The sequence below is a fragment of the Acyrthosiphon pisum genome, chromosome A2 (genome assembly GCF_005508785.2).
Source record: "Acyrthosiphon pisum isolate AL4f chromosome A2, pea_aphid_22Mar2018_4r6ur, whole genome shotgun sequence".
Classification (NCBI taxonomy): Eukaryota; Metazoa; Arthropoda; class Insecta; order Hemiptera; family Aphididae; genus Acyrthosiphon; species Acyrthosiphon pisum.
Genome location: NC_042495.1, coordinates 106,801,727 through 106,822,658, shown reverse-complemented (window position 1 = coordinate 106,822,658; position 20,932 = coordinate 106,801,727). Strand labels below are relative to the sequence as shown.

Genomic DNA, 20,932 nt, shown 5'->3' with positions numbered 1-20,932 from the left:
TGTCGGGGGAGGTTAGCCCATAATGCCCCCCCCCCTATTTGCGCCTATGATTATATTTATAGTAATACACACTGATACAATGGTGTAATATAAAAAATGTATTAGCTTATACTTCATAACAAGTTTTAGATACTTGAGTTAACACTATCAGATGTTTTGTCGTGAATAATAACTACACATATACATATATACGTATATTTACTGGTAGTGTATAAGCATTTTACATTAAATTCAGTTTATGTACGGTAGGTACCCATTACCTATTTATTAATATGTTTTCGTTAATCCGTTATAACCCTTTGTAGGTACAGACGGGCTACGTTTATACTTTATATCGCGGGAGACACACACTACGTCCCCCCGTCAGTGGAAGAAAACAAAACTTATGAATAAAATATAGACATTTTAAGATATTTAAAATACCACGAAAAAAAAAATAAAAAGGTTATTAATATAGTCTATGGAAAAATAATTTTAGGTAAAACTCTAGCTCCGCGAATTCATATGTTTAGTTAGGTACGCCTACATGTTTATGAAGTTTAATATAGTTATTTGCATAACAAAACGCATATATAATACATTAGTTTTATTTCAAAATGTTATACTAAAATACCGAATTATATAAAACTATTTTTTTTTTTTTTGTTAATATTCGTCTATTACCTTCTTCTCCAGCCGTAACCTATGATAGAAATATATAATATCGCGTTTATGTATCACCGCAAGGACCCGGATTATAACAAATTATGCCTTAAGATCTATGGTTAGATATATTGTCTATATTTTGTGTATATTATAATATACTATATCAACACTATTTATAGTAAGTTGTACACTTGCACTATCTATAAAAAATTTGTATCTTGCTGCCACTTACTGCTATAGTGCAATGTGTTAAATATGTAAGCTATTAATTATAGTGAAATAACTACATATTTTTTATAAATATGAACAGTAGTACCTATTATGTTTTTAAGCTTTTTCTAAAAAACATTTCAAAGAATTTCATAAAAAAATACCATATTGTGATCTGAAGACCTATCCATCTCTCCTTGTACATAACAAACTATATTATTACAATAACTGTAATCTGTTGATAAGAATAACTTTAAAACTTGGTTAGTTCGATCACAGGCCATAGCTATATAATTAGTTATATTATATATTAATTAACCTATATGTCTATCATATACGACCAGATCATCAAAACACGTAAACTCTTTACTTATTTCCATATATTATAATTAGTTAATAATATTGTTAATACGCATGTATTATATATTTCAGTATTTATGTATATTCTTATGTATTTTAATATTTTTAAATATATATAATCGCATAACTTAGAAGGTTAATAAATTAAATAGCATTTTATTCGTTGGGTTTTTTACTGCGGTCAGTTAATATAGGTACAAGTATAATTAGAATTGCGTATTAATAATAAACAACATCCGAAACTCAACAGTTAATAACTAGGTAGGAAAACACCTGCTATCACGATGTACAGAAAAATAAATCAAGAATAATTAACGCATATAATTGGTCCTGGGAATTACCTTTGGGTTGTTTGGGAGGTGCTTGTAATGACTTTTGGTTTCAAATGGAAAAATCTTAAGTAAACACTGTAGGTACATGACGTGTCATATGGCGCGCATATTATATTCAACGATGTCACGGAACCGTATAGTTATAAATGCATAACCATGGTAGTATGGTACCTAATATAATGATGTGACGTTTTACATGATGTCAAGATGGGTTTTTAAGATTTAATAATTTTTAATAATGAAATAACGAAAATTTCAACCATCGCAACTTTGCATTAACGCGACAATAATAATTATTATCTTCGTCCATAATACAATTTTAGATTAGTTTTAACGTCATAATTTGTTAATTGTTTTGAATTGATTGATTTTTTTTTTGATTTTTGCATCTACGAAGTAATTTCTACAACGATTTCCAAATAACTCGTCCAATTTATACCACCCCAAAATTTGAAATCAGAAATGTTACGTAGTATTATAAGATTGTTGATGAATTATTGTTTGTTACAAATGGATATTCAAAAAAATTATAATATTGCATGGTATTCGTTAAAACGGTTACCATATAATATAATACATGCAAAAAATATAGTTTCAAGGTTTAGCAGGTACATAGTACTAATTAGTTATATTTAATACTACATATTTTATTGTTAGGGTGTATAATAATTAATGGATAGATAGCCATTTGAATTAGCCGTAAATCATAATGTATGATCGAGAGATGTAAGTCCCATACGTGTTTCTGTACTCAGAGTAATTTTTGCAATTTCTAAAAATCTGTCCAACATATTATGTCACTGGGGGTCTTCTACATATCATATACAGTCATATAGAGACGGAATTTTCCAGCGGAGGACATATCAAATTTGATATGACTATATGATAATGTAACATAGACTTGCAAATTTTACTTTGGATTCTGATTTATTCTTTGTATAATATTATGTGTTTTGAATAATAATAATAGTAAAAAAAGTTTTTAAACGTGAAACGTATTCGATGAATCTTACCGACTACGTCGAGATACGCGATTTGATTCTTCATGGGGTCCGTGTTTATCTGGCACATGTAAAACCCACGGTCGCTCTGCCGTACGTTTCTGATGTGCAGCCTCCACACCCTGTGGTCCGTGTGCGTCACCTCCATCCGGTCGTTTTTCGTCACCACGAGCGTCTGTATGGACAGAATCGTCTGTGTGTCCACTCTCAGCCAGGCGACCTGTGTGCAAAAAAACACCGATATCGTAATAGTAAACACTTGTATAAGATTGAAGCATATTATATAGCGAATACAAGTCTCTGTGACTTTTTGAAACACCTTTTTCTCTTATTCTTTCACAAAAAAACATTTTTTTACAGAATGTTCACTTCTGAATAACTTGTAATAGGTAGGTATTACAAATTACAAAACATGTAATATAAGTAAGTACTAAGTATACTTCAATAGTACAATATATACCTATGTTTTAATATTATAATTATTAATTAGACAATGATTAAAATATTAAAATAGATTACAATTAATAATTTAACTCACTTTTCGGTTAAAGCAAACCAATTTAGTGTTTAAATTTACACAACTGTAAAAATACCATTCTCGACGTTCAGTACGGCAGTTAAACATTTTGAATTCAATATGTTTACAATAATTTGGGGGTAGCTAAGTCCCTAAAGCCTCCACCCCCTATTTGCGCCCGGCATGTGTATACCTAGCCACCTAGGTACATATTATAATATTTAGTTGGTCTGCGGGGCAATCGTTCGCGTGCAAAACGTTCATTCTATAAATATTGCCACACATATAATGGGTACAATCACATTTACATCAATATGTATAATATGCAATGTGTAAATGTGTACCTACCTACCTATATAGTACAACTATTAAGTATTATGTATAAATACACGTTGCAGTGTAAACCGTATACATCTACGTGGCGCCGCCGGGTATATCAACATTCAACAGCCATTATAAGCGTGAAATAATTATTATATTACACGCAAAACTCTTCGTCGTATAGCAGGTATATAACAATAATAATTAGTATTGGATTTCAATAATTGACACAACCACAGCAGCAACAGACTCTATGTAATAAGCAGTTATAATTTGTATAATATTATATGTTTACACACTTCATACTGCACCGACCGCAGAGATTTCGTTCGAGAAGTAAACATTTGCGCTCCGCCGACTAGCACTTATATTATGTCACTCTTATTATATTTTATGTCGTGTATACTACTTGTGTGCACTGTGTATACTGTGTATACACGATTGAATATTATCGGTAATTATTATAATATAACTAGTGCTGAGAAAATTATTTCTTACTACAAAAAAAAAAAAGAATTCTGGCAAATATCGGTGCCAATATAGTTTTATACATAGTACGCCTTTTTATACATTTTTATTCTGTCTACCGAGACACATAGTACCCAAACCCCTTACGTAAGTCGTAAATGGTTATGGATAGAATATATCGTGTATTCGTGTATATGCATCGTGTTCGTGCAATGTGCATGCGGGTAAGTATTAAATTTGATCACCGATTTATTATTTATCACTATAGAAAAATACGTTATTTATCGTTTATCTTTTTCATGTTGAATGTCAAAAACGCACAAAATGTAGATGGAAATTTCTAGAATTAAAATACAGGTAGCACTCATATGGTATATACATACTATATAGGTAGATATATACCACCAAGACACTGGCTATATACTTTATTATAGATAGTATGTTACCGTTGTATATGATTCCTTTTATTTTTGAAATTTGCTTTAAGTCTTAAAATTTAAATTGCTTTCGATATTTCAAGACCACTTTGTATAATTGAATTCTTGTCGTCTTTTAACCTGTTATACTCAATTTAAAATATTTTTTGGTTCGCATAGGAACAAAACTTTCTTTAAATAAATTAAAACGAACTTCGTTGGATTCACTATCTTATCGAAGAACGGAAGAAACGAATAACAAAATAAATTAAATAACGCAAGTTTTTATATTGTAACAAAATGTTTGTATATATTTTTAACAATTTTTAAGGGATAGTTACTACTTATAATATGGCTATACTATAAAACCACATAGACAACGAAAACATTCAAAACATTACATTCTAAGCTATTTGTTTTAACGTGAATTACTTATTTTTATCTTTAAGTATATCGATCTAAGAAAATTATATTTTTGATGTATTATATTCAACAAAATTCTAGAACACTTTTCTGCTATAAATTGAGTTATTATTGAGCACACATATTACGCGTATTATACAGATACGAAATATCCACATTCGTCAGAGTGAGAATTATAGTAATAATTGTCACCATTAAAAAAAAAATCCGCAATCCTTTATAATAGGTAGATACACCTACCGGCTACCATGGCAGTGTCAGTGTGTCTTCCATATTATAAATTATTATTATATAAGTAGTGTACCACGACGACACTTGGGAACCGAACATTTTAAAATTAAAGATCTTAGCAATTTTTGGGGAACACAACACGGTAGGTCACTCGGGTAATTAGGCGTGCTAGAATTTATATATGTACCCCCGTGCCAGAGTCCCGCGAGTACAATAGATAGTGGTTTGCGTGAATACCGCGGCCGTATCCCCTATTATTATTTTCCGCAAACTCTTCACTTCTTCCACCCGAAAAATATGTACGGAAAAAAAAAACAAAAAAACAGCGGACACACAGACCCCCGTAAAATGGAATAATAATAATAATAATATTATAAACTATGCAGACCTATTCGTGCGCGTCTCCCGCAGGATTTATACACGGATAACCACGACAACAATGCGCGAGTGGAGTGATTTAGTGAAATTCGATAGAACCGAAATCGTATGTATTATAAAAACGATGACCAATTAACGTGTAAGGGATATGATACGATAATAATTTAATAATTATAGTATATAATAATGGTGTGTGTATATGTGTCGAGAGGAGGGGACACAGCATAATGAAATAAAAAATAGGCTGTGACATTTGCCGCGGTTCGATTGACATTTTCTTTATCCAAAATGTCACGACGAAGCGTCGAACAAAGGTGGTAAGGTGGCGGACACTTTCTTGAGATCGCGATGGGGAGGGCGCTAATTGCTCTGGCCGCGGTGGCGTCTATATACGGAGTCCTTAATATTTTTAAACCTACGTTATTTTTCACACCTGCGTATTGCAAAAATCATGATCGAATATTATTTAAACAAACAATTAACTATGGTTTTGAAACGATGATAAAAGTATAATTTCTTTGACCAAGAAGCGATAGCGTAATTTAAAGCCGAGAAGTATATAATTGAAAATTAATACCCATCATTTCTACGATTTAAAAAATAATATTTTCCAAGAATAAAGCTTATAATTAATAATTGTTTCAAACATAGTATATATTATGTTTGAAATATTATATTATGGTTATTCATATTTTTAAAAATATATTTAATATTTATCTATAAGCTATTTCAAAATTTTTTATGTAAGTACATTTATATTTCAATATTATTTTGTTATATTGACCCAAAGAGTATTTAGAAAATAATATCTTCATGGGTTTTTCAGGCTTGTGTTTTAGTTGTAAAATATACAATGATTGCAATGATATGTAATAGCTGTTTCGGAGTACCTACATATTCAAGCTGTATAGAGTACTCTAATCGAGTTTAAACTGTTATTATTACCATATGTTTGTATTATTTTAAGGGTCAACTTGGATGAATTGAAAATTTACCTTTCTATTTGTATACAGTAGATAGGTACCTAATATTTAACCGGTAATAAGTATTTTTCATTTACAAGGCTAAAGCCATAGAAATAGAATAAATATCAAGAAACAAAACAAAAGTATATACTATATAAAGTTATATTATAATATAACAAGATTAATATATAAATAATTATTCTTAAGTTTTATTGGTTATACAAATATTAATTAACAAACAAATCAAAGTATAACTTTAAGTTGTGTATTAAGTGTCTGAACAATTTAATATATACACATTATGATTATACGATCATTTATTATTATTCATTATTAAATATTAAAGCTTGTATTTTTTTATTTATTTTTAATTAATAATAAGAGTAGGTATTCTGTACAAGTACAAATAAACAGGAAATGTTTAATGAGATTACTTTTAGAATCTCTACGGAAACGAAAAAGCTATTCTACTGGTTATTTGCAATGGTGTGTTCTTTTTCGGATAGCAATTTTTTGGGCAATAAAAGTACTTCAAATGCCCGTGAATATCGATGTATGAAATAAAAACTAAGTGTTAGTAGGTACCACAAACGTACGATACATTTAAATGTTATAGAGGTTTTCATAATTGCCGAGTACCTACCCAGAATTTTTATAGAAAACCTGCATAAACCTTTGAACCTTGGAGAGATTATTCAATACATTTTTTTTATAAAATAAATGTAATACACATAACTAATGGATATTTGATTGAAAGTAATTAGAAGATAAAATTAAATGTACGAGATTCTACCAAAAAAAAAAAAAAAAACAGTCAAAATTATAATAAAGAACCAACAGGACTTCTTGGAAAAATTATTTACGGTATTATTTTGATTATAAATTAAAATATAAAGTAATCAAGTCTCAAAATGTCAATTGAGTATTTAAATTTATACTGCAGGTTATATAAATAACTTTTTAAGCTTTAAAAGTATTTAAGAGAAATTGAATTTCAAGTTTGAATTTTTTATCTTAAGCTGAAAAAAAACTACCCACGCCTAATAATTTATTACTTTGTTCAAAATATTTCTATATTGTAATCATCATAGTTTTGTTAATTTAACTGATTAACATAATAACAGAATATATGGTATATAGTACCCGATCTATAGTGTCCAATTCAAAATAGTGGAGCATCATCTATATACGGATGTCATAAGTCCAAAAATATTCTCTTTTTTATTTAATCACGTTATAATATTGAAATAGTTAAGTACTTAAGTATGACTGCATGACTAAACTTTTGCATTTTAAATATTGTAATTGAGTCAAGATATTTTATTATATAATGTTGAAATGGAGAAAAGAAATGATAATTTAACTCTATTGATATTAATATTTCTTTAAATATAATAATGTCTTTCATGCTGATTTTTCTGAACAATAATTGTAGATTCATTGCTACCAATTATTTCAGAAGAAAAAATTAATTTCGTCCCTTGAAATCAAACAGTACATAGATACTACATACTATTATGTTTATATACAATACACATTACACATACTAATAATATTTGGTCTCTATGGAACTGTCCTCATATATTATTGAAATACAAATATTTAATTCAATATTAACATTTGGATCTCTATATGTTTACACTTCGTTGTTCTCATTTTCTATATTGTTATTATATTTTGTCAATCAGAGTTGTGTACTCTTGTCTCTTTGTAATCCTGTTCATATTCAACCCTTCTAAATGCAGGGTTCTTTTTTCACAGAATTACTCATTTATAGTATTTTTTTTCATACAAATGTCTTTATTACAGGAAATAATTAAATGCTGTACTAAAAACTTACGTGGTAATGAAATTAATTTAACTTTGTTTTACGATGTTCATTGTTTGACCCTAGATATTAGATAAAGTTTTTACTACATTGTTTAGACTGAAAAATTAGTTAAAATAAGTAACAATCACATTATTTTTATATAATTTTAAGTAAGGCACGAATAAAATAATTTTTAATAAGACTCAAATTTCAACCTTAGTAATGTAAAATATTAAAAATTAATATATTATGTATTTAATGAAACAAAAAAAAAATATAAAATAACGTGATAATAATTTAGTTTAATATAATATAATTATGTCGGTATCCAGTATTCACATTTAGACTTTCTAGCAGGTATATTATACTGTTACAAAATCAAATCATAATATAATACTTAGATGATCGTGTAGTACCTATTATATAAGGTATAACATTGTAAGTTGTTATGAGGGGTTAGATTTAAAATTAAAATAAATCAATGATTTCCCAAACATTTATTTATTTTTTAATATTTAGGACATGGCTAAACAGCACTCTGTTTAATCCGTAGACATCAATGTGATGTATTTATCTTAGGATTTAAACATAACACACATTTTCATCGGATGGCATAGGACTCTTTTGGAAGGATTTCGGTTTTTTCCATATACAATAGAAACATAAAGTTTAATCCCTTATTTTTTTGTTTTCTATACCATTTTTAGTTTACTTGTTAGTTTTTTGAAAGGCCACATAAAACAAACAACTTTTAGAATGAAAAATGACACATTTTGTCTTTATGAACTCGGGAAAAAGACAAAACACTAACGTTCTTTTGTATAAACTATTAGAATATAACTACTACAGTACTACACTACTACCTTAATGGCTTAATATAATTAATAGATTAGTAGGTTATAAATAATAACTTATTAATCGTTTTGTTTACTTTCGTTTTCTACTTTTGTCTTTGATTTGTTTAACATTAAACGTTTTAAAAAATTGATTTATATTTGTACTGTTAGTATTTATTTTGTTGTGTTAAATAGTTTAGTAATTTAGTGATATTTGGATAAGAAAATATGTTTAGCTGTAGAATTTTAGAGTAAAATAGCCGGAAAGGATACATAGACCCAACCGGGTAATGGTCACTCGTCACGCTTCACTGACCTCAGCGCAGACTAGTGGTGTATTATTATTATAAATTTGAAAACAATGATAAATCATCGTAGGTACTCGTAAAATGGTTCTGAGCGAAGCGAAGCTAAGGTCACACGACGTACTTGCTTAAATTATTTTAATAGTATTTCTTTATACTTAGAAAAGGAAATCAAAAATTACATATCTAAACTATCAATATTGATGAAATCAATAGAAGGGCTACTATCCACTTGAAAGTTTTGGTGGAGTTTTTTTACTACTAAAAAAAATCCTTTAAAATAAGCAGTTCTATAGTAACTAAGAAAATTTCTTCAGTTAGTCTAAATAAATTATATGTATACTATATGTATACTCAAAACAATTATTTTTTCAAAGGTACCTCCTTTTTCAAACCTACCTCCTAATACTATAATTATTGCTGGTTTAAACTAAAAATAATATTTTAGTATTACAATTAACTATTAATATAAAACGTATTCAAAAATTATTTTAAGCGAGTACATCAGTATAATATGTCTCAGTATAATATATTTATCATATGAATACTATAGTTCTAGTCATTAGGTAGGTATTTAGGTATATAGGAGATGTCTATAAAATGTCTACCTACAAAGATTAATTAATATCAGTAATGCCAATAAAATATAAATGCATAATGTATAGGTACAATTGATTTTCTAATTACCTCTTAAACTCTGAATCAATGTACGTGAGGAAATAAAAGCAGTTTTTTTTAATGGTCGTCCCGAGAGACTGACAAACTTTAGCATCTAACAACGGGTTCACGTGAGGTAATTCACAATCATATATAGTTGAGTTTTATACGAAGTTAGAACCATCCACCAAAACTTACAACCGTGTACATGTACCGTATAGTTTAACGAGTTTCAACTATTAGATAAAACAAAATAATACATCTTTGAGCAGCTGAATGAATCGAATAGATTTCTAGTTTAAAGACAAAGAGTCACGTAATCGCATTATTCAATATATTATTATTATTATTATTAAAGTGTTACAAAATAATATCACCACAAGTATTGATATTTAATGAGCGGATTAAATATGTCAGTATATTGGGTGATCAGTGATCAGTGATCACTGATCATATATGAACTAAATTTATATTAAATAACCCTATATAGCCAAGGCTATTGAGAGTTTTGCAACTGAACTAATATAACATTTGTATCTTAATAATTAATATGATACCGTTTAGGTTTAATTCTATAACACGTTTTGGGTCCAAAGTAAAATATACATTTCAAAGATAGTAAAAATTAAAACAATTTTATAAGCGCGTGTATTTATATACCTAATAGGTACAAGTGGTAGGTACAATAAAATAAATAATATATGTTATAATTTTATTTTTAAATATAAATAAACTAGGTATTGAATTAAATACGTCTGGGCCTCCACACGAGTTTTTCTCAGTGAGGCCCAGTAATCATTCGATATTAATTTAAATAAAATAAATAAATATTTCAAAGAGCTAATTATTATTGTTTAATTAAAATGCAATTTATATAATTATAATATGTTATGATTTTCTTACTTTAAACAACTTTTAAAAGTCACTAAGCAAACTAATTTACTGTGTTCTTTAACTTTTTACACGCATATGCGGATAGTGTAAACATAATTTATGAATACCTAAGATTATAACCTAATCATAACGCTTGAATAACCCTTTTTCGGAAATAAAAAACTTAGTACAGAACTATGAATATATGAAACCCGCATATTTTTGTATACCTGCCAATTCGACCTTAATGTAATATACTAATATGATAATTTACAATGAAAAATACACTGGTTGTAATAATTGCGTTGTTTATAACGTTAGGATAGGTTATAATGTTATCTTATAATATATTTGCATAATGTTATAATATTTCATGGTTTAAACTTGAGCATGTTTATAATTTATTATCAAAGTATTTAACAATTTAGCATTTTAATCCTTAATTTATATACATTTAAACTATAAAAACATTGTTAAGGATGTATCAATTTTACTGTGATATGTTTTTTTAAATGTTTATTTTTATTTGTTTTTAAATAAGCAAATAGTAGTCGAAAAATTCTTTTATTTTCAATTATTGGGCAAAGGGGATTGGTAGAAAATTGGGTCTATTTCATTTAGTTAGAACTTTCAAGAGGTGGAAATAGAAAATTACTATTAGTTTTCAAAATTATAAAAAAAAAACAAAAAAAAAAATTAAGAAAAAACTGGAATTTTGAAATCTGTGAAATGTTGAAATGTTGAAATCTTTGAAAATTTTGTTTTTTTTCTAATAACTCAAAAACAAACCGTAGATACTTTAATCTTTCATCAAATGTGGTTATGACTATTTTCCATACTAGAAACAATTTTCAAAAATTTTTTTACTCTTTTTGTGTTATTTATAAATACTTTACATTTAAATTTTTTAGTTTTTTTTTTCTGTTAATAGTAATGTAGATATAAAATTTTTTATTCGTTCAAAAAGTTTGAAAATTTATCATGTTCCTCATAACTTGATGATTTATATACAATTTAAAATTAAAAATCACAATATTTTTTATAAGCGTTTAAAGTTATACATTTGACAAAATTCCTAAAAACCATGAACATTTGAAAACCTTTTTGAGTTGAAAAAAAAATATACTGGAAAGTCAAATTAATTTTTTATAATCGTTTGACAAAGGAGTAGCCATTGATTCCTAATTTAACACATCCATTACAGTAACCCACATGACACCTAATGTCCATCAGAGTGGTACCAATTTGCTCACTATATTTTGTTTTTATGTTTAATCACATTTGTTATTTTTTTTTATTATTATTGATATTGTCATAACTCATAATCCATAAGTATTAATATTTAATACTTAATATAATTGATTACCATTTTTAATTATATAACCACAATTTGTAAATATAACTATGTATTTTCCTACAGTATTTGAATATTAAACATATAATAATAATAATTAATATTATTCAAAATATTAAACCCATTATTTTACCTATAGCATATACCTCCGTTGTTTTATTTTTTTTTCAAATACTCATAGTAGAACGTTATTTTTAATTTAATTATTGCTTTAATTTCACGACGAAGTATAGTGGCTATATAGTGACTTATCTTCGCAATTAGCTAGTAAGAAAAATAGTAAATAGTAAATACATCATTATGAAAAAAATAAAATAAACATTAAATAGGTACTCGTTTTATATTTTACGTTGGTATAATAAACTATAATAAACATTAAACACGTATAAAGTAACACCAATTAATCTGGCAATTTCTTTCAACTAATGCTATTGACTGCCATTAGAACATTAAACGTAATTTTTTTTCACCTATACTTTTTCTTAGAGAACATTATTATGTTCTACGTTACAACAGTGTAACTATTTAACTGTTTGGGACAGAATCTTTATAGAGAACGGTAATGACATATTTTTTTTTACTAGGTAGGTACACTGCAATAATTACTTATCTCTTAAGGAGATGGATAAAATAAAGTTGAATTCACTTATATAAATCACGGTTTAATTGTGTATTACGTTAATTTGCTCTAATGCGATTATAATATATATATAATTTTTAGAAATAAATGTTGGAAAGATATTCATTGTACATATAAAATTTGATTTATGTGATGTAGGGTGTATACTATATAGGTATTATATTTCGTACGTAAATGTTTTGCGGTTTTAAAATTGTTAAATGATAATTCACGTATAATTTGAAGTACTTATTAAATTATTTAATATTTTTTGTCCCAATAACGTTGTATACCGTATTATACGTTGTTTAAAAATAAATACTATTTTTTTAAAACAATATTCATATTTTAGAGTAGTATACTTTGATGAAGAACTATCGATTTATTGAACCAAAGCTTTATTATTTATAGACATTTTAAATTAAAGAAGTAAAGTTCTAAGTAGTAACCGCCCTGCTACTACCCTTAACACTACTTATTACTTAATGATTTTACGACCTATAGAGTTATACATTATAAACTATATTGGTTCAATAGTCAATATTTTGTTTATCAATATTTTCACTAAAATATTTTGCTTGATAATATAAAATGTAAATTATAAGTTTCTGATAAAAAATATATCTGATTTAAATCTGTTTTGTAAAAAGTATGTGTAATAGTATAATACAAGTCGTGAAATGTTTACAGTCCAATTATCTATGGACTCGTATTAAATATATTATATGAGATAAGTTACCTATGTTATATTAATGAATAATATGTTTATAAAATATAAATGTAATTAGTATATTTAGTTCCTACTTCCTGTACATTTTTTTTTTAATTATTAGAATTATAAATAGGTATGCTTATTTTAATAAATAGGTATAAATCACCTTCTCTAAAATTCGTGCTTTTTGTGACATATATAATAAAAATATTATAAAGTATAGATTAAATTTATGTTTGCAAAGGCCAAATAAATAATATAGACCAAATAAACTGTTAAGCAGATCCGGCAGATGAATAGTATAAGTTAAAGCTTAAAAGTGTACACTCCACAGTACAACAGTAGGTACTACACTACTAGTTACTAGTATACATACTAATTACTGTCTTTATACATCAACAAACATTGAAAATCAAATATCTTGGCTATTAGTAACCATTAAAATATATTATAATACATTAATAAATTAAAAGTATTAATATTTGAATATGATGAGTGAATATATTTTACAAACTATTTATCTAAAAACAAATTTCGGTATAGGTTGAAATTTAGCCAAATTATTCCACTATAAAAGTTAATCCAGTTGACTAAAGTAGCAAATCTGTTTAATTGATTAAATCAATGTGATTAGTTAAAAACGTAAAATGTGATTGAAACGTCGTGTGAATGGGATTTATATCTAAATTAGGTAACACATTTAATTAATCAATGAGTATTTAGTATAAATGGTTTTTAGCTTTCGCTTGGTTACGAATAGACGGTAGTATGGTACACTCTCATTCACTGCTCATGCTGACTCTGTAGATTCAAACATATGGTATATCTAATACCAGTTGTATAATATATATCAATAAACCTAAAAAAATTTTGTTTTTAGATTCTGAGTGGAAGCGAGGAAGCTATTGGTTTTACAATGGTGTTCATTTTATTTTTTGTTTATTTTCATATTCTGTATACAAAATGTCAGTAGGTATATAACTCATAACATATATTGATGGAGACATCGATGGTCGATGGACCTAAGGGCTTGTAGTGTAACGTCTAAAATATTATATTATAACATAATGATATTAAATTGTAATTTGTTTAAGGATTAAAATAAAATCAATTTCTAAAATGACATATACTCTTCTATCAAAATGAAATTAAACTAAGAAGGTAGGTATTATATTTTAGATTCTGAGCGGGGCGAGGAAGCTAGTGGTTTTACAATGGTGTTTATTATTTTTTTTTTTTATCCTGTATACAAAATTTCTACAGAAGGAGTGTTTCGATTTCAACATATAGTACCTTATATTTTAGAAAATTGGTTCAAGATGGTACTTTAGAGAGCTAATTTTTAGATGTTCTCAAAAGTTATTTAATGTCACGGGAAAAACCACCTACAAATTACGAAAAATGGCTAAAATGGGATTTTAATTTCTAACACTTTGTTTATCACCATAGAAACGAATGAAAAATAATAATATTATAATATTAATTCAACTTACAGGATATAGTAATAATCCAGACTGATGAACCGTATCCGCTCAGAATCATTTTTCTTATACAATAATATTATATCATTGCATTCAAGTTTGATATAATCCATTAAACATTGACCCACTTGTAACCTACTGTGAAGCAGAGCGACATCCACTTCCTCGCTTTTTTTTTAGTATATTTTTTATAGTATTTTTAAGTATATATCCGTATAACAACGATAATTATACATAAATATTAGGTATTCAAGCGATAGTACTGCGATAATATTTCGTAAGTTTTATGAACTTGCCTTGTATGTTGACAATGATTCTACGACGCACTCGAGGATTGCATCTCGACCGACTGTTACTGTTAAGTTGTCCATGCGATCGCTGAATTTAGGCGTATCACTGAATAGTATTTCTGAAAATACAATTACCATTTTAATAAGTTGTTATCATTTGTAATTTTGTGTCCTGAAGATGGATGTCGACAGAGGCGTGAGCGAGAGTCAGATACCTACCTAATTATTCATACGCAATTCCCCGATCATTAATTAATCTATATTATGTAATATGTTTACTACGACTAAATATTTTTTTACATAACGAAATAGAAAAAGTTAAAAATATTTCACACGGGTCCATAAGCCAGGCTAAATGAATACCCACCCCCTTAGCCTTTAAATGTTTGCTAAGTTTAACATAATATTATACACTCATACAAGAAAAATTGTGGTGTAGTCGTGTAAATATCTACTCATGGTAAACCATTAAAATAATGACATCACACACACTTGCGCGCTCAGTTTGTAAGCCCGCTAAGGCTAAGAATCTCAAAACTTTTTCGCGGTCCACCGCCACTAAATGTATCAGCAGCCCCGAAACGTGTTATGTTCCTACATTCGACCAGCTCATCAATATATTTATCTGTTTTATCGTAATAATTATAATAATAACAATAATATGCACATCATTGGACCACTCGTCGCAACTATGGTAGACTAACTATTAAATATTTTGAGGCACATTATATTTTTTTGACACTCACCCCATGTCCAGACTAAAAAAAAGGTAAAACACAAATATTACGTAGAATATAATACCTATATGATAATATATTTTATTTATAGGATTTTGTATATCATACATTTATTATATATGTATAAGGTATATAGTATAAGCTACCATGTGACATGGTTTAAATACATTTTATTGAATATTTGAAAATGTATACCTGTGTATTAAAATCAAATCAAATAATTATAAAGAGTTGAATTTATACTTTATTATTTTATTAAATAATGTCAGTCTTATAGAAGAATCTATATATATTATAAAGGAAAGTATACTTTATCAATAATCAACGCAGAGCCGAACCTATTTGAGTTATCGACTTGAAATTTCGAGGATAGATTTTTATAATAATTTCATCGGGTACTAAGAAAGGATTTGTTGAAATTTGCATTTTAAAGAGGTGCTCAAACAGGGATCTTGAAGTTCACAATGGAAATTGGAAATTTTATTTTTATTTATTTTTTAAATAGTTGTCATTGGTTACAGTCTACAGTAGAAATTAGTACTTATTTATTATTAGTTATTTGGGCAGATCAGGTACAAGATAGCACCAAATCAAATTATTGAACATTGCAGCAATTTACACCCAAAAACAGTTGAACAAACATAATTTTTTTAAGTTGCAATTTTTTACGGACAGCGGAATGCACGGATTCAGCTTGGTATGAATGTTTGTGTGTAGATTAAACATCTGGGAAGAAGACAGACTGATTTAGGAATGGTTAAATTTGGTTTTTTTTTATTCATCTGATATTAGTGGTTATATGTTAGGTTAGGATTTTGTATTAATTGATTATATTAATCCACCATAGGCGGAATACGACCAACTTGGTATAACTTTGATAGGTACTTTAGAGTTAAATCATACACCTACGTACAAACAGCACGGGGTCCGCGATAATATACTGCTGCGAATCATAATTTTTATTCCGGGAAACGGAAAAGTTAAGATACATTTTGAACACCGTACACCGAATATTAAATAACGAATTGTACAAAGTTCGAGTCATAAAGAGTTGGTACATTTAACGGGCAACGAAGTGCACGGGATCAGCTAGCGATATATAGATTACAGGTACATATGTGCTATATTGCAGGGTATATTATATTTGAACATAAATACATTTAGAGGCAGTCAAACTTGGTTAATTTCAAATTTCAGTGTTGCTGTGGCATGGTATAATCTCTCTCGATTCGGCTAAGATTTTGTACAGGTTATTTTTATGAGTATTTAAACGAATTTAAAGTGTAGTGTCTTGTGTCTATAGTTGAACAATTTTCAAAATAAAATAATGAGGACCATCCTAATGTATACACCTACATACATTATTGATAAATGATAATTACCTATCATTTTATAACAGAATTTCACTTTCCTAGACTTTCCCATCTACCACCTACCAATCCACCCTGCCAAGTCTTCAGCTTATAACCTCAACAAATTACCTTCGATCTGCAACTGAATTGTTGTGCCTTATATAATAATGTCGTCGTCGTCGTCGTCGTCACCGTTGTGAATCGGAAGGGTTGTTCGATAAATTTATTCAAACGAGGTGCCCACATCCACGAATGCCGTGCATCGGGGCCCGCATTGTTCAGTGACCCAGTTGCATATGCAATGGTTTTAGAAACGCCGCCTCCACATCGGCGCGCGCGTAATGTGATTAAGTGAAATTGTAATTAAGAGCGAGGCTATTATTATAATTAATATTATAATAATGTGTTGCGGCAAAGAATATACATAAAAATGGTAACGGAACAATTTTTTTGTAATTTTTTTTTTTTTAGAAATAACGACAACGCGGACGGCCGTCGGGTTGGGGCGCAGTGCAGACCTCCGCCGGGATTTTTTTTTTCTTTTAAGGATTTTCGGCGGACTCCCTGCGCATTGTGTGCCTAGGCGCGATTCGCGTGTTACGGTTTCCCGTAATAAATTCACTATGTACCTACACCCGGTCCGCACTCGTAGATATACATATTACACATAAATATATATATATATAATATACTTGTACTTGTACTTATGTACTTGCGTACATATTATAATGTATATACGACAATAAATACGCACGCGGGCGGCACAATGCCGAGGGCTCGTGTTGAGCGTGATGAGGGGGCCGGTGGGGGAGGGGCAGGCCCCGCTCCGGCGTGATATTTTAATTCGGCCAGTCACGCCATTCGGCCGTTGTCTGTTCACGTGCGGCGGCTGGTCACCCGCGTTTTGCCATTCCACATATTATATAGGTACCTACTACACACAATAGATACGCGCGTATAATAAATTGTAACACAATGTACGGGGTGATCCGTTTAAACGGCTACGCGTTAATTTTCCAAATCAATTCGCAAAAGGAACAAAAAGTGCATAATAAAGTTTAAAAAAGAAAAAAATGGGAAGAGGTGTACCGAAAAATTCGTGATCTACCATACTCTACTCCAGTCGTGGTCTTCAACCTTTTTGGACCCGCGACCCACTTTTTTAGGCCCACATTTTTCGCAACCCACGTAAGCTTTGTAGAAAAACAAAGCTAAAATTGCTTAATGCCTATATTGTATACTAATACCTATTATAACTGAATAAACTGAATATACTCTGATTTGATATCCATTATATTATAGATTATATAAACTGCATTTTTATTTATTTCATCTATTAAACTTATTTTTTATTTTAAAAATAAGACGTATCGCGACCCAATTTTAAAGCTTACGCGACCCAAAAATGGGTTCACTCCGCGTGAACACTTGTATAATACTAATCGAAAACTTTTTTATTCAATGTATCCTCTACCCATACTTGGTATCCGAAGTTTAACGTTTTTAGAAAATGGTTCTGCACTTTTCCGAATTGATGAGAAGATTTAAAATGTAGGTATACCGTCGTCGAAAGCGATGATTTTCTGTCGCTGTCTGTACAGACGATGTATTTAGGTTCTTATTTAAGAATTAGGGATATCTCTCGAATATCTTCACACGTGTTATATTAATTGGCAACGAATCACACGCGCAGTCGATCGAATGATGTGATGTGGATTTCAAAAACAGATTTTAATTTGTCATAATAAATAGTGTACTTACTCGAGAATTGACTTTGCCCGGGTTATCGATATCGTCGCTTAAAGTTTACCAAACAAATTATAAAGTAGATAGCATTTTAAAGGAACAATTTTTCCGATTAACTATCTCGAAGTGGGAATTTTAGGGATAATCATTGAAGATTATCCCTACACCGAAAGGAAAATTTTGAAAAAAATACTTCGAATCCTATGAAAATCTTTTTTTTTATCCAAATCACAAAACTCTCCTTGGAAATACATTATTGTAGACAAATTTAAACACGGACCACCCTGTATAGACCGGATGACGAAGACAAACGACGAAGTACATCATGGATGGTGTGATTGCGTATAGGTAGGTATATACCTAATAAATATATTATATGTATCGTTACCGCCACGCGCCGTCACTATATTAGCGATGTTTTAATTTCACTCGGTGGAGAGAAGCAACAATAATAACGGCCACTTGGCGGCGGCGGTGGTGGTCGAATATCACATCAATAACCGTTGCGTAACGCGACGATTGATAACGATAAGTCACGCACACGTAGGTTATATATACACGACTATATAAATATAATATAATATATATATATATACGATACGGCATAGAGTCGTCCCTTTCACACTTTCACTGGGTCTTATCAGCACAGGACACGGTCCCGCGTTGATTTATAATGTACATAAATAACATATTATGTATATTATATTGGTACCCCGGTCGGTGGAACGCGTGTATAGTCGGACGTCTTAATTAGGCATAAGAAAGAAAGTTACATCTACCTGCCAGTCGCTACCCGCGATAGACACTATATATTATTGACACCGTGGTAATAAATTATTTTTGTTATTCGCGATACTTATGTCTGTACATAGGTATATCGTATATATATATACACCCGATCATTTACGACTAGGGGTTGGTCGAATAAAAATTAAACAGACGTATAATAGGTATATAATATTGTTTACCCGATCGTGATTTGTATACCCGCTCGTGTATATTATTATGTATTATATTAAAATATTAACTCACTGCGTCGCATATATTATACTGCCTCCCATTGCGATTATAATTATTATTATACGACGTTATCGATTCGTCCGAACAATCGCCCGACACGTCCGCGAAAAGAGTTAAAAAACAAAAAGGAAAATATTTCGGTTTTCACCTTTATAGCCGTTTTAAAACCGTCGGTGGCGCAACCCCGCAATAACGCGTCGGTGTTCGCATGACTTCGAAACGTGTAATTTAGTGGCCTAAGTGGCCCGGGCCACCCTCTTGCAGAAAAAAAAAAGGCAAAAGAAAAAATATGTATATTAGAAATTCAGACCGATGTAAGAAATGCATATTATAATGACGGGTTGTTGGCACTTAAAAACCGATGCTATACAGGGGCTATAACATTATATCGACTTCGTCGAGAGGTCAAATGATTGATTAGTTAAACGATATTAAGCTTTCAACACGATGTTTAACATTGTATGTAGGTACACCTTGTTACCCTTATTAATAAAACGTTGCTATTATAATACTATAATACTACCTTCTTGATAATTTCGTCCACATCGACAAAAAACGAGTGTGTCGCAATTCACGATTTGTCCTAAGGAGTTTCATGTAAACACTAAACACACATATTATTATATTACATTTTATATACAATATATTATTATGTCATTTAAAAAGTGAATTTTTACCACGTTCTTTAGAAATATCATCCGTGTAATTTTGCACCTAACGGTAATCGGAGTAAAGATATTGTCAAAATAAATTGCTTATCCCTTTCAGGCCCGAATTATGATCTGATGAAAAAAAAAAATAATTCATGTGTTCTTTACATAAAACATACTTAAATTAAGAGAAATTTCGAATTTTGAAATTTTTTGACTACCC

At 29.3% G+C, this 20,932-nt stretch overlaps 1 protein-coding gene across 2 annotated transcripts in view; it reads right to left on the bottom strand.

Annotated features, from left to right (window-relative positions):
* Positions 1-20,932, bottom strand: part of LOC100168395 (lachesin) — a 34,851-nt gene that overhangs the window by 6,710 nt on the left and 7,209 nt on the right. The window contains exons 1-3 of one of the 2 annotated variants that reach the window (XM_003244146.4): positions 17,423-17,584; positions 15,211-15,323; positions 2,561-2,768 (exon numbers count right to left, since the gene is read on the bottom strand). In XM_003244146.4, coding sequence (XP_003244194.1) covers positions 2,561-2,768; positions 15,211-15,285 — 283 coding nt within the window. In that variant the 5' untranslated portion in view covers positions 15,286-15,323; positions 17,423-17,584. Of the gene's footprint in view, positions 1-2,560; positions 2,769-15,210; positions 15,324-17,422; positions 17,585-20,932 lie in introns of those variants that run through there. The other variant, XM_001949848.5, reaches the window with a different exon arrangement.